General features: G+C 38.6%; 1 protein-coding gene across 4 annotated transcripts in view; it reads right to left on the reverse strand.

The window, feature by feature from the left end:
* RABEP1 (rabaptin, RAB GTPase binding effector protein 1) overlaps positions 1-15,919 on the reverse strand; it is a 69,586-nt gene that overhangs the window by 6,565 nt on the left and 47,102 nt on the right. For all 4 annotated transcript variants that reach the window (XM_074974741.1, XM_074974740.1, XM_074974739.1 and 1 more), the window contains 7 exons: positions 13,256-13,723; positions 10,596-10,700; positions 9,664-9,780; positions 6,246-6,344; positions 3,753-3,893; positions 3,003-3,192; positions 741-796 (listed from right to left, as the gene is read on the reverse strand). In XM_074974741.1, the coding sequence (XP_074830842.1) occupies positions 741-796; positions 3,003-3,192; positions 3,753-3,893; positions 6,246-6,344; positions 9,664-9,780; positions 10,596-10,700; positions 13,256-13,723 (1,176 nt within the window). The remainder of the gene's footprint in view (positions 1-740; positions 797-3,002; positions 3,193-3,752; positions 3,894-6,245; positions 6,345-9,663; positions 9,781-10,595; positions 10,701-13,255; positions 13,724-15,919) is intronic.

Consider the following 15,919-nt stretch of genomic DNA (forward strand, 5'->3'; position numbering starts at 1 on the left):
ATCAATTACCTGAAGCCCTCTAAAATTTTCTTTTTCCACAGGTGCCTGGCATTCAAAACCTTACATAGAAAGGTCAGTGTAACTGCCTTTGTAGAGAAACTCCCAGGTAAACATGCCATCACCCCTTTCTTTTCTGAAACTGGAAGGAAATGCCTGTAGCAAACAACATTTAACTTATTAAGATTAGTATAGAAAGTATATACAATTTTAACCATTAGGAGAGCCTCTGTTAAGGTTGCAAAAGACTTACACTGTTGCCCATATTATAATTCTGTCCTTCAGAGTTCCAAACGTCTACTTATTTGTTTCTTTTAAATGATAGTGCTGCTCCTCAAAATCCAGAAGCATACAAGTTCTCAACTTGCAACAATCTGGCAAAGTACACTGTGGTCAGAAAACTCTCCTACACGGAATAAGCACTCCTTCCTTTTTATGGAAGGAAGTAAATTCTCTACTATTTCACAGCTACAGTGACATGAAGGCCTCAATGTGGTTCAGTAATTCCCAACTATCCTGCTTGTACCTCCCTAGACATGAGTGACTTGTCAGATAGTGTCCTCATTCAGAGTCATTTTACAAAATACATAATTGTGATTAGTAACAACTAAGCAGAGCCAGCAAGGAAAGTTAGCTTATTTTCTCTCACATGAGAGGGGTTGATATTGACACATTTATCAGGTTAAAATTTTCCACATTTAAGTCTGCAAAATTCTTAAATGATCTTCAAACTGAACTCTTACCTGTTCCTTTTCCACTTTTATTCTTTCCAATTCAGCTTTTAGGCTAGAAATGGAAGCTGCAAAACAGAGGAAAAACAAAATTTTCACTTCATCAAGGCACTAGCTTCTCCAGATTTTATACCTCACTTTCATCAACCCATTAAAAAAAAATCAAAATGTTATATCATGGTAAATGTATCTGAAGCTCTTTTTACTATATTAAATGGTTTACCCCCAGCCAGCGTTCTCTGCAAGGCTAATGTGTAATCCAACTGATCCCAGCAAGGATGAGTTCTGAAGATTTCTCTTCATTCATTCTGGGAGTTACCATTTTCCCCCTTACAACTCTCATCTCTCAATAGCTTATGACCATGGCAATCTTCCTCTGGTAGGTAAATGATCTCCTTTAAGGCGGCTGCCAACATAGCCCTATCGTATGAACAGAGGCAGGGACAATCGCCTTCTCCTCAGCCCGACCTATTTTATCCATGTTCTCGTGCCACACCCATCACTATTGTGTGTGGAACACACAGAAGCGTTTGGGGAGTGACATCCCCTCCCTGGTTAAATTTTGGTCTCCCAGAGAATGCAGTGCTGTTATTAGGGTACCATTAATATCATGAAATTAATTTATTGTGAAACTGCAAAAATGTGTGCTTTTTCAGAAGATTTAGAGCTTTGTTTTGTAACGCTGGTCTGCTATGCTGTCTCTTGTACACACTTTAAATGTCCAGCCTTGAAATAAGTAAACATGTTAATAATGCAGAGTTCTGGATAGAACTGTAAGTGTGAGTTACACTGAATGTGACAATGGGTCAAGAGAGGGACTTAAATATGTACCTGATGTAACCCAGTCAGTGCAGGTTACATGCATCTCTAATATGCATCAAGCACAGTTCATTATTTTTATCATGTTAGCACCAGGAGAAGGATTTCTGAGATTAAGAGCAAATGCTAAATTTTAGTTGTTAGAAGAAAGGAATCTTGACACACACCCCCTCTCCCCAGGAGCTATGGATTAAGGAGAAAAACTGAATTTCAACATTTAAAAAAAAAAAAAAGTCATGCCTACTTGAAGAACACTTAGAAAAAGGCAACCTGCCCTAAAAATAGAGCCAAGTGTCTCCTCTTTCTCCCAGCTTCTGCCAACCCAGGGAGCCCAAGTTACTTCTTGCTCTCCTGGAGTAGCACATACCACTTCCCATCTGGTTACTCAGCTGCCTTTTGTCTTAGTTGAATTTTAGTACGGTACAGAACTGTCTTTTGAGCCCCTTAGTTTTTAAACATTTGAGGAGAAAGAAACCATTTCATTTTTATGTGCTACACGTTAGGGAAGCTTTAAACCCCCTCTCCTTGTTTGTAAATAAAACTAACAGCATGGAAGGCAAGGCTGGCAAAACAGATTTAATCTCACTCCAAACAAAAATACTGTGCTGCACCCTTTTCCCTGTACCTACATTTTGACTTGCACCAAAAAAGCTCCAGCAATGGGACCTGAATGAACACACTTTGGATGCTATATCAATATAAACAATTACCTCTCTTTTTCTGTGTTTTGGGTTTATTTCTATCAGTTACCTGCTCTGTAATCACATTTTTAATATGCACTTATTAACTTAAACATAACTCTTTTATTCTTTTCATCATCTTCTCATTTTTACTCATCTAGCTGCAAGATTCTGCTTCCCCTCTAGCAGAGGGCTGATAACCCTCAGAAAACAGAGCAAGTAAAAGAGGCGGTTTCAGCAATAATGAGATAGAACCAGCATCTCCCACTAAAAACAACCATGCTAGTAGTATTCCCTATCAAATAAAAACCTCACTATGGTACTTGTATGAGGGGAATTGAAAAACACTATTTCTTTTGTTTATCATTTTTACAGTGCAAGTATTTGTAATAAAAATAATATAAAGTGAGCACTGTACGCTTTGTATTCTTTGTTGTAACTGAAATGGATATATTTGAAAATGTAGAAAAACATTCAAAATATTTAATAAATTTCAATTGGTATTCTATTAACAGTGCAATTAAAACGGCGATGAATCGCGATTAATTTTTTAAATCGTGATTAATTTTTTTGAGTTAATCGCGTGAGTTAACTGTGATTAATTGACTGCCCTACTATTTTGTGCATTTTCCAAAAGCATGCCAAACGAGACACTGGACTGAATTCTTCTGATGATAATGTGGATACATTTGACTTAAGTTACCCCAAAACAAGTCCTCAGGAATCTATTTTCCCACACAGGTATCTCTTTCTAGATTATTTTGCCCCTTCTCACCTATTTCTTCTTTGCAATTTTCTATCTCCAGCTGTAGAGTTTCTTCTAAATTTTCCTTTAGACACTGTTCAGCCTGAATCTGTTCTTTTAAGAATAAAATTTCTGCCTTCAGTTTTTCTTCAAGGTGATCTGCTGCAGTCCGTACACTAAGAATGTCCTCACGATATTTTAATACCAGCTCACGGAGTTCCTGAATTGAAGATTAGCAAGAAATTTCAGTTACAACATTTTCACATACATAGAAAGCAACGTACACTGATACCAGTCACAGATAGAAAGTCAAATTACCAGTTTTTTTTTTTGCTCTGTCAGCATCTCAGGCCCCATCCCCAAAAAGATTTTAAAGAAGTACAACAAAATTTGCGTGGTCGAGGTAAATTAAGAAATCTCTCTCTTCACACACATTAATTCTCTGCATGCCCCAATCCACTATTTACCTGCTATGCTTGAGTGTAAGGGAGTGGACACGTAGGGGTGTTGAGATTTACTATAGCTCAGTATGAAAGATTATGCCAGTTCTTAACCTTCACTGCTCCTACACAAAGCCACCTCTCACACTTCAGATGAACCATAACTAATCTGTGCACCCCTCTGCCACCCCCACACAATGCCTTGCAGAGTCAAGACCTTAAATTTAGAATCTGGTTGTTTCTCAGTTTTACCACACCAGTATGTAACTTCTTCCACTTAATTCTACTGTTACATTTTGTTCATTTAAATATTCTAATCAATCATTTCGAAATATTTTACCTCCATTGATTCTGGCAGACTGAAATCTTCAGCTTGCTGTAAAGACACATGCAAGCTATGCTTTCCCTGAAGGCTTTCATTATCTTTTTGCAGTCTCACCAACTCTTCTGAGACCTGCTCCCTCGACTGCATCAGGACAGCCTCCAATGTAAGGAGAAAATGCAAAATTATAGTCTTAAAATCATGCTCGGGTCTATTCACAGCCAATTTGTCACAGTGCTTCCAAAGCTAGTGGAACCCAGGGAAATTTATATTCTCTGTGAAGGAGGATGGCAGTACGGATCAACTCCCCCTGGTTAGCCTTGGTTATTCCAGTACTAGTAAAAAGTAAAACCAAAACACCAACAAAGATTTAACACTTACATTTAATTTATCTTTTATGTAGGCAATTGGTAACAGCTTAACAGCAGTCAGTCATAAGTAAAAGAGCAGGCCATACATACAGCCCTATTATGTATCTTGCAGTTTTCTTGTAGCCAGTGGACAAGGTGGTGTGTGGGACACACATGTGTTGTTGTTTTTTTTCTGTCTACCTAATTAATTCTATTAATAAAGAGACCAAGTTCCATCTTTGAATATTTACAGGTGGGCTTTCACAGCACCTCCTACTCAAAAGTCTGAGGTGGATCCTGAAGTTCTGCTGGTTAACCATGTTGTGTTGCTATGCTGCCACCCGACTGAAATTGTGATTTCATCTGCTTTTTTAAAAAAAAAATAGGAAGTTATATATTAGAAGAACAATCAAGTCGCAAAGCCAAGCACTCCAAAAGGTAGGAAATGTCAGAATTGCGGTTGCCTGTGCAACCTCAGTGCATACACACAAGTGGGTCAAATTATGATATCATCTAGTTACATGATAATATACAATTTTTTCTTAATGGATCTATCTCATTCATTGCTCTGGAGATAAATCAGGGTTGTTAACAAAGGAGACTCATCTGGAAGACCTCTGCTTCATTTGCTGAGGAAGCTGGGTAGGATTGAGGCAGGGGACTGCATGAAGAGAAAGGATGGTCTCGTGGTTAAGGCTGTTGAATGATGCCCTGTGGAACTGGGTTCTATCCCTGCCTCTGTCACAGACTTCCTATGTGATGCCACGCACATCTCTTATGCCAAAGTTTTCACAGGTGGACACGAATGTGCTCTTCAGTTTCTTGGTGCCTGACTTGAGACCTTTGAGTTTGATTTGCACAAGTGCTGAGCACTCACAGCTGTAACTGTGATGTCACGGCAGCTTGCTTGAACATATAAAGTGTCATATAATGCTATGCTCTGAAGGAAAAAAAACAGGCCTTAGGCATCTCAAATTGGGCACCAAAAGTTAGTGGAATTTTTGGATCTTAATTTCTCTGTGTCAATTTCCCATCTGTAAAATTGGGCTAATACCCCTTCATCAGGAGCATTGTGAAAATAAATTCCTTAATGTCTGTGAAGCACTTGGATCCTATACGTGATTTAGTTGGGGACTGGTCCTGCTTTGAGCAGTGGGTTTGACTAGATGACCTCCTGAGGTCCCTTCCAACCCTGATAGTCTATGATTCTATGATTAGTGTCATACAAAAGCCCATGAGGAAATTATTAATTCTACCTTCAGAGCAGGGTGTGAATAGTGTGCAGTAAATAAGGCCTGGTGCCACACACAGAACAACAAAGAGTGCACAAAATATTAAACAGCTGCTTAAAATGAGCACCATCCATTCTGTGCATTGAAGGAGGCTAGGGTCCTGTGAAAAAAGTAGTATGAGATCATGTAATTAGAGACTATCGTAATGCGCGCATATATAAGGGGGCCAAATTAAGGTTACACATGCAACCTGAATTCTGGCATTTCCTAACTTCTGAGTGTTTGACTTTGCAACTTTAATTTTTTTTTTTTGTAAACATGTATATATATACACACACAAAAAGAGGTCTGAGACACACAGATAAGGTGGCTATATTTAAAGACCAAACTTGGTCTCTTTCTGGAAAGAAGCTTCACCATGCTGCTGCAGGGTTGTGGGTCTTTCCTCCTTTCAAGTGCTGAGAGCAACAGGGAGCAAGATCCATTCATCAGCCAAAAGGCAAGTATGAGGCGGCGGCCCCTGGCTCCACCACATCAGAAACCTAAATTCCTGGGCTTTCCTGTGCAGCGGAGAATGGGGGACTCCTGAGCCAGAACTTCTCCCAGAAGAGCTTCAACCACAGCAGCTTTTTGCAATGGTGGGGAAGACAAGTGCCAGTGGGTTTGGGGGATGGTCTGTGCAAGTATGGAAGAGACCTTGGTGAGAGAAGTGTGCAGACCGTGACATTACAAACTGCTTTAGGTTTAGCACTACAGGGGTTCATAAATATCTATATGTTAAATGCATGGTTGTCTTCTCCCACCTGACATGGTTAGACAGCAAGATAAACAAACCCATTAATTTTCATTTACATGTTTAAAAATAGCATATCAGCAAGACTGAGCACACAATATTCTTGAAAAGGTATTTAAAAGTGAAATTTCTTTACCATTTGCTCCTGAACACTTCTCTTTGCTTGGGAAAATGCCTGTTGTAATTCACTGAGTAAGGTCTCAGACTCCTGAGATCTAATAATAAGTGAAGATATCTTCCAAAAAACAAAGATATAGTTAAGTGTCTGAAACAGATTAAGCAGGTTTTGAGAGTGTATTGAATACCCATCCATTCCCCCTTCTCACCCCTCACATGTCCTTCACATATTACAGCTTTATATTCATTCAGACCAGGTTTTGTTTCACTGGCTCAAGGATCAAAAGCTCATCATTCGAGAGAGATACTCTAATTCATACAGACTGAATTAAGATGTGTTTTTTCTACAAATAGTACATTAATTCTACTGAAAACTAACAAGGAAATAGTAGTAAATTCTGATCATACCCAGATGTAGACACTTCAGAGCCAATTAAGGCAGAAAAAAAATAGCATTATCTTTCTAACCTGGAAAAATAGATCTTTCTTTTAAAAAAAAAAAAAAAAAGGGTTTTCAGTGGAAACACAGTACTTTTTGAAATATAAAACAAGAGATTCAGAATTCTGACTACAAAATAAAATTAAATCTTATTCCATGGCTTGTAAAGAAAAAAAAGTGCTCATTATTTAGATTTGATATTCCCTTAAATATAGAAAGAGTGAACTGTACTGAAAGCCAGAGTACAACTATCTACATTTAATTCCATGCCTAGAAGACTTTGTCCACTGGTTGTCATTTAATTAGTAGGATAAAACACACAAAAAAATCGGATTAGTTCCAGGGAAGTAGCACCCAAAATTATGCACACACTGTTTCTCCATTATTGCCCTGCCTGTTGCCCTGAGTTTACAGTACTCTACATTACAGGCACAGAAAAAAGTTTAAAAAGCCTGTAAATACCAGGCTTATGGTAGGGCTGTGAAAATAGAGCAAAAATAATAAATGGGAAGTTTCAGTCTGTAAACTTCCCAATTCAGGTTCTCATCTTAAGAATCAGAAAAGACTGGTGTGTATTATGATCAACTATAGTCATTCCCTGCCCAAACAAATAAGCTTTAAATGGATGTCTCCTCAATTGCATTAGCTACCTGTCAAGTGTCGATAAGGTTAAATGGTATGATGGGCTAGATTCACAAAAGGACTTACGCTCCTAAAACCCAGACTCAAGCCCCACTGGGATTCACAAAACTCATGCTCAGCTGCCCCCAAGCCTGGTAGGTGCTTAACCTCACTCAGGAATTTTTACTGCAAAAATGTAAGTGCTAAGCACCTATGTTTCTGCCTCTGAGCTGTCTGGACACCAAAGCCCAATGCGATGCACAAACTAGGGGATGATAGGTGTTCATCTGCCCAACTCACCTATGGGGCCCGATACAGTAAGCATGCTCAGAGCTTGCCTACAGGATCAAGCCCCACAGATAAGCTTACACAAAATTTCCAAGAGGGGGAAAGCTCCTTCATTGCTTTCAGCCCAGTGGTTAGGGTACTCACGTGGGTACTCCTCTGTGCAAAAATGGCACAGGTAACTAATGCTAAGAGAGGATTTGCAGCTGAGAATCCCAAACAGTGGGAGGCACCCCTCTTCTACCTCGAACTTAGGTGCTTATCTCCAAGAGAGGGGTGGGGCTTAGCAGACATCCGTTGGCTTGGCATCTCCCACTGCTTAGCTTAGGTGAGGAGCTATCTAGCATGCTGGCTTTTGTGAATCCCATTCTGAGGTGTCCATCTCCCCCCATTCATTATGTAGGGAGCTCAGGCACAAAACTCAGGCTTTGTGAATACCGCTGATTTTCTAGGCACGTATAAGTTAGATGTGGCAATGCTCAATGTCACCACGACTAAGTTTCTCTGTGAATCTAGCTGGAAGCGTATATCCACAAAAGAGATTTAGAAAAGGCTGGGTGCACAGAACCTTACATGCTTATTTTTTGGATCTGCTACGACTCCCTACTCTTAAGAGACTTAAATGCTGCGCACTGGGTCGAGGATCATGTCTAAAATAAATTTTTGCAAGTGACCAATGCTAGGTTGGCTGTTCTCTTAGGAAATGCTCCAGAGAGTCTAGAAAGTACTACTTATTAAAAGGTATAAAGGGAATTATAGGTTTTCATAAATATAAAGGGAAGGGTAAACACCTTTAAATCCCTCCTTTAAATCCCGCCAGAGGAAAAACCCTTTCACCTGTAAAGGGTTAAGAAGCTAAGATAACCTCGCTGGCACCTGACCAAAATGACCAATGAGGAGACAAGATACTTTCCAAGCTGGGGGAGGGGCGAGAGAAACAAAAGGTTCTCTCTGCCCGTGTGATGTTTTTGCCGAGACCAGAGCAGGAATGCAGGTCAGAACTCCTGTAAAGAGTTAGTAAGCAATCTAGTTAGATATGCGTTAGATTCTGTTTTGTTTAAATGGCTGATAAAATAAGTTGTGCTGAATGGAATGTATATTCCTGTTTTTGTGTCTTTTTGTAACTTAAGGTTTTGCCTAGAGGGATTCTCTATGTTTTGAATCTGATTAACCTGTAAGGTATTTACCATCCTGATTTTACAGAGGTGATTCTTTTACTTTTTCTTTAAGTAAAATTCTCTTTTAAGAACCTGATTGCTTTTTCATTGTTCTTAAGATCCAAGGGTTTGGGTCTGTGTGCATCTATGCAAATTGGTGAGGATTTTTATGACGCCTTCCCCAGGAAAGGGGGTGTAGTGCTTGGGGGGTTATTTTGAGGCGGGGGAGACGTTTCCAAGTGGGCACTTCCCCTGTTCTTTGTGTAACACTTTGGTGGTGGCAGCTTTTAATCTAAGCTGGTAAGAATAAGCTTAGGGGGTCTTTCATGCAGGTCCCCACATCTGTACCCTAGAGTTCAGAGTGGGTAAGGAACCTTGACATAGGTATATGCACAGCTTACGTCAAAGAAGTAGCCACATCCCTAGTGGAATGGCTCTCAAGCCCCCTCTTGAATAGAATATTTGATAAGCTTTTAACAAACGCATCTTATTGATGCATTAAAAAGTCTTTGCTGAAAGAACAAAGAAATCAAATTTTGGACCATAAAAATATAGATTAACAAAACAAGTTCATTTTGCAAGTTGACAAAGTGACAGCTGACTTTTTGGCATCCAGTTTGTGAAATTTAACCTGAATGTTGAATTAACATGGCTTTAGAAGGACTAACAACATGCTTCAAGAACAAGGGGATGATGGAAAGAAGTCAGCAATAAATAAATGGACCCACAGAAGCAATATTAAATCTAAAATGGGCAACAGAGGAGATATACATATATGCCAGATGCTTATATACGATCATCCTGACAAGGTCAGTACTCTGTAGTACAAGCAATCCTGGAAATTTTCATTTCAGTAGCTCCTAGAGTAGGGAGTGTGCGCAGATCCTAACAATCAAGAAGACTATGTGAAAAGTAAGAAATTGGGATTTTTTTACCTGAGTGGCAGAGTCTTCAGTGCTTTGCTTCATGTAATCTTCCAGCTCCTGTTTATCTTTCATTGTTTTTTCCAGCTGGTCATTAGCCTGCCTCAGCATCACCTGCAGCTTTTTCACCTACATGGGCAGACCAAAAGATTGGAAGCAACCTCTCTTTAAAGGGCAAATCTGTTTCCCCAACACAGAGTGTAAAAACATTCTGAATTTACAACTGAGAGTCACAAGAGTTCCTTTGCTGTTTTTCTGCATGCCTTATTGATTAGATCCATAATGAAATATATAAAACTATATTCAAGTGGATCTCTACTACTCAGGATAAGAAAAGGATACCCTTTAATGATTCTGAAGACTGAGTCATTCAGACCCAGAATGAAGTCAGAGGGAAGTGTTGAAGTCTTAAAAATTCTTTAGTGCACAGGCAGGGGGTGACTCATTATAGATGCTTTAGAATTATTTTATGCTGTTGGCACAAAAATTACATATCATCTACTTTTGCCTTTACTGCAGCAATTCTCATGGTATCAGTTGATACAATAGAATTTATAAAGTGAAAAGCACTTAAAGAATTATTCAGATCAGTCCAAAAAATCATTACAAGGATATTTCATTCAGGATGACTGCATAATGCATTTTTACTTTTTGGTAAAACACGAGGTCTTTCATTGCATGAGAGTGTAGTATCATGTAATGTGGCGTACTATTTGGCAAATATCTAAGTAGTATGCATATGCAAGCATGCATGATTTCATACAGAAATTGCAGCAAACTGGATTACAGCACTAAATTGGAATGAGTTTCCCAGAATCTGAAGTAGGTTAACTTAAATCCCTGAAAAAAAGTTAATACGATAAAATGGCAGATAGTTAATGGCTACATTCTTGGCCATTTCTACAGCTGCGATATCTCTGTACGTCCCAAGAAAAAACCCTGACCTGATCTCTTGTCTCAGCCTCCTGAATCTGGATTCCCTGTAATTGCTTCTCATAATTCGAACACATATCACAACGTCTACCCAGCTTGTTTCCTGCATTCTGCACCTGGAGGACACAAAGTTATTACTTGCCATAAAGACTTTAGAATGTCGGAGTGATATACAGACTCACTCATGTTGTGCAATCATAGAATGTTGCTGCAGATAAGAGCTATGGGTATGGACAATTTCTGGAAGAGACAATAGCAGAAGTCATGGAGCAGCAGGATTAAAATTATTTTATGCCTAAAGAGCAATATAAACAGAAGGGACCCAAAGACAAGTGATCTAAATGGTTAGAAATGGAAAGACTTCAACATGGAGATCGCACAGAGTGGCACTGTTAAGCTTGGAGACGAGACTAATAAGGGGGAATGTGAAAGAGATATACTTGATAAATGGTAGAGAATGAAATAGGAACACCTGATTTACTCTTACATAACATCAAGGTAGTCAATAAAAACAAGAGAAAACTTAAAAAAAAAACAACCCCCCCCCCCCACTTGCATAGTTAACCTGTGAAACACACTTCCACCAGGTAGCACTGAGGCCAAAAGCTTAGCAGGATTAAAAAAAATTAAACTTTTACATGGATAAGAATAATATCCATTTTTTTTTATTTTACAAAAATTGCAAGAGGTATAAACACTTATCCTTCTGGGCATATGCCTGTGGTCAGGAAGAAACTTCCCCTATGAACAGATTCTATAATTCCAAGTTTTTCATAAAAAAAATAATACAGGCCAGATTCCCAGCTGGTATAAATTAGCATAGCATCATTGATGGAGCGACACCAGTTAACACCAGGTGAGGATCTGGCCTCATGATTTTTAGGGTGCGTTCATAGCAAGACAACCTCCTGACCCTGAAGAAGTTCAGGGGAGCTTTGCCATTGACTTCAGTGGGGCCAAGATTCCACATATGGACATTGTAACTCTCAGCAATACACGATCAACCAAGGCTCCTTCATGTTTTTAATAGGCTTGGCTCTATATATGTTCAGCAAGGTGAAGTATGGAGAATGTCCTATTGTCTGAATGGCTTAAAAAAATGACAAAATAAGTATTTTTTCCAAAAGAATAAAACACTTTTGGCATTTCTCTTATACATTTGTCATTTCCTTCCCCCCTCATAACTTTCCCCACTTTTTGTTATGACAACCAACCAGCTTTAATTAGGGGTTTTTTGTCACCTTCCTCTGATGCACCTGTTACTGCCCAATGTCTGATAGGATACTGAACTAGATGGACCTATGTTGACATTTTTACATTTTAATGGTTTGATTAGGGATTCAGACTAGTGTTTTACCAAAGCAATAGCTCCAAGTCAGTGCTGTGAATTGGAATCTCATATGTATTTCTCACTCCCCTCACGGCCCACACAGAGCTACATTCATAGCTGCCTGTGTAGACTGTATTCCTGCCTCCAGAATTAAGTGGAAACAGTATTTCTCTCAGAATTCCAAGAAAGGGTTGGAGTAAAATGTCATCCAAATGCCAAGGGAGCAAGAATATGTTCAGAAGGCTATAGAGGACTGGATTCACCCATGAAATCATTATAATGTAGGGTCTCCCTCCTCACCTCAAAACAGAGTAGGTGTTAAAGGAAGAGATAATTGCTTTATTGTCTGTGTAGAGCGGTTCTCTTACGTATGTTATTAATAGTGCTTCTGATTTCTAGTGTCCCAGTAATTCTCACAGGGCGATACTAGGATCATCAGTGTAACAATCACTACTGCATCTGCCCTGTTTCTTTCTTCCTGTCCTCCTTTTAGCATTCATCTTTTCATTTCTGGCAATCCTTCCTCCTGTGTTTGCTTCTGTCTTGCCTTTTCCTCTCCCCTTTTAGTACTTGCATTTTTACCTTTCTTTCTTCCAGTTTATTCTCTCCCATTTCAGTGCTTCTTCTTAGCCCCCTCTTCCTTTACATTTTAGTCTATGTGGAGATGGTGGGCATAGCTGCTGAACACAGCTGCACTCCTCGACAGGAGAAGCAGCCTAGGCTTTTAATTTGGCACCATATACAGTTATTAAAGGAACTGACAGATAGAACTCCCCAAAGTGGCATTTGCCTTGGTCAGCTCACAGTGAAACTAACTAGAACTGTAATGTGTCAATTTCAATCTGCTGCATGGAGTTCAGGGAAATCTGTTCCTTACAGGAGCAAGTCCCTGAAAAACGTCTCCAGTTGATTATATTGTAGCCTAACTGGCTACAATCATTTTGGTCACTCACCTCTAAACTTTGTTTCCTGCATAACCCTTGGTGGATAAGTGGATCAGTGTTAGGCCCACCACAGTTTCCTATCAGGCTTCTTCATCCTGTCCTGCACCACATTTGGCTCCCACATCTCACAGTTGCTTTGTATTTTCTTTTCTCCTTTTCATTTCTCATCTTTTCTCTATCTTTTCCCTTACTTTTTCAGCGTCAAAACCATCTTTGAAGCAACAGTCAAATTCCTAAATCAGAACCCCTCTGAAGCTAGTCAATTTCCTTCTCCAGTTCCTTTCCCATGTAAAGACTTTGGTAAATGCTGGATTAAATACTACCACTCCAGAGCGATTCAGAAGCACTGAACACAGAAGCTATACTGGGGAGGGAAGAGAAAAGACAGGCTACTTACCTCCTTCTGAAGTAGATTCCATTCTGTCTCACTAACTAAGCGGTAACCACTAGGAGACACATAAGCACTTTCTACAACCTGTGTAACGCTGGAGAGAAGAGAAGCAGTCTCTTCTTGCTCTGGTGTCATTGCTTTGATTGCTTTTTCCTGATCTTTGGTTAATATGAATCCACTTGGCATTTGCAGAGACCCAAGAGAGGCAGTATCAAAGTTCTCAGACACTGAATCTGCTCCAACTAGTGGTCCAAAATCAGATTCATCCAGATTCCCAGCAGATTTTGCTTTGTGGTTGTATCCTAAAGTTTTGGACTGTAAAGATCCTGATGTCCCCAGGCTGTCTGTAGACTGTGCTCTCCGAAGTCCATCTTTAAACAGATCATTGTCTGATTTATTGAAAGATTCACCAGAAGATAATAGCAAGTCTGTGTCTAATGAATGGACTGATCCATGGGTGCTATTTAAATGTACCTGAAATTGAAAAAAGAGAAGGTAAGCCAAATTCCTGTCTTTGCACTGGATGTAATAGCAAAACAAATTGAATACTGGGTGTCAAACATCTGACACAATAGCTACTGATTTAAATTGGCTTTGGGGAGAACATGTGTGACATCTGAAATTAAGAGTGAAAAATAAAGATTCGGAACCAAAATGGTATACGTGGCAACAGAGTTTCCCCAGCATTGTTTTGCTAACAGAGCTCCACTTCCCTAGGAAGTGCACCTCTCTGCCAGCTCACTTAGCAATGAAAAACAAGCTACACAACATAGTACCATATTTGTTATTTACAGAATTCTGTGTATTAGTGAAAGCAAAATTCCACTGCCAGCTAGCACAAACATCTGTATTTCTAGAGCAAAACTGGGCTTGATATCAACATCACTAACATTAAAACAATTACTGTGAAATGATTATTAACTAAAGTCAACTGTATAATAACAGGTGTATGTTTTTTTTCCTTTGCTTGTAAAAAATGGTCTTATACAAAATATCCCTTTGTCCTCCTTGCTCAATATTTTTGTGAGATTTTAATTAAAGAACGTGCTTCTCCTCTTAAACTACTGCAACATATATAAATATATGCATGCATAAAATAAACTGGAAACCTGAATAAGGGTGGAATTAAATGTGTGCATGCACTGAGGATTCTAACATCTCTACAAGCCATGTTAGCTTTATTCTCTGATCTACTCCTTAGAGTTGGGAGTCTGTGAATGTATTTTCTTAATCACAAAACCCAGAAGAAGTACAATTTGATGATTTCTGCTTTTAATTTAGAGATGTAAAACAAATAGCATAGAAAAATCAGAGTCTTACTATTTTTTTCATCATTCAGTCTAAATTCTTCTAGATGTTCTTGGCATCTGTTCCAGAAATAGCTCTTTCTAGGATTGCCAGGTGGGCTGTCTAAATGGAGGAACTTGTTCCTTCTAACAGTCTGTAAAAGTCTGACTTTTGGTAGCATTCAGGGCTCAGTATAAAGTGTATCTATCTAAATCAGGTTTTTATTTAGTAACCCTTAAGGCAAAAGTACATGTGTGCGGATACAGAGCAGTAATTTTTCAGAATTGTCCATGGAGTGACTCTCATTCTTTCCTATTTTGAAAAACTGAACATAAGGCAATGTGTAAATAAACAGAACTAACCACTGTCATTTAATTCAAAATTCTGATTTTAAAAAAAATCTGTATCTGAACAGAATTTGCAATATGTAAGCTTTAGCTTGAATGCAAATTTGAAATGAAGTTATTGATGGAAACTAAATAGCTTCTTAAATAAAATGGGCACAGTAGGCACTACTATTATGGAATAAAATATGCCACAGCATGAGTTATGTTGTAGAGACTCAAGTCCATGTGTTAGGCATGAAGTATTCTGCTCATGCTGTTAACATAAAACTAGGCAGGAATGGACAGGATGTAAATTTGGGTAATGTTATTACAACTATTGGAGGAAAACATTTTATCGCCACATTTTTAAAACACAAAATTAATCAGTAGTATGCTTAAAGTTGTAATGCAACAATGGTATGTATTTTTAAAACAAAGAATTTCTAAAAAACACTTGTGTATAAGGCTCAAATTCTGATCAATGACTTGTGCTCCATCTGGTTTTTTTCACGTCATTTTCTTCAGTAGCCGTACAAGCTCAAGAGAAAAGTCTGTCTGACAGTAAACTGCATCCCTATCTTCAAGTTTTTGGAGAACTTCTAACCAAGGTTTTTTTTTTAACTGGTCGATGTTTAAGAATATCTTTCTTTTAAACGTTTTTAAAAATTCCATTTGGAATAATCATCGAAGAGAGTAAAGCTAAAACACTTTAATCTGACTAATGACGTTATTGTTTACCCTTAGGTATTTTTTTCTGCAAGGATCCTTGCAATAGAGAAAACCTTCAATACAATTTATGTTTCACACATTTTAAAAAAAGTCTAATGCTGGCTTTTTTGCATGTATTGATTCATTATTTAAAGCTTGTCTAAGACTTCCTGAAAAATAGCAGCTTCCTTTTTTACATGTTACATTTTGTAGGAAATGCAACACAACACATGCTTAAAATGGATGGAGGATGATATGCCTAAAAGCATGCCTAAAGAGTTTACGCTGTAACCAAGAGGTGGAATTCTGTGTAGATTACATGTCATTTTAAAAAGATACAGAGAAGGTA

Source organism: Natator depressus, chromosome 17 (genome assembly GCF_965152275.1).
Source record: "Natator depressus isolate rNatDep1 chromosome 17, rNatDep2.hap1, whole genome shotgun sequence".
NCBI classification, from domain to species: domain Eukaryota; kingdom Metazoa; phylum Chordata; order Testudines; family Cheloniidae; genus Natator; species Natator depressus.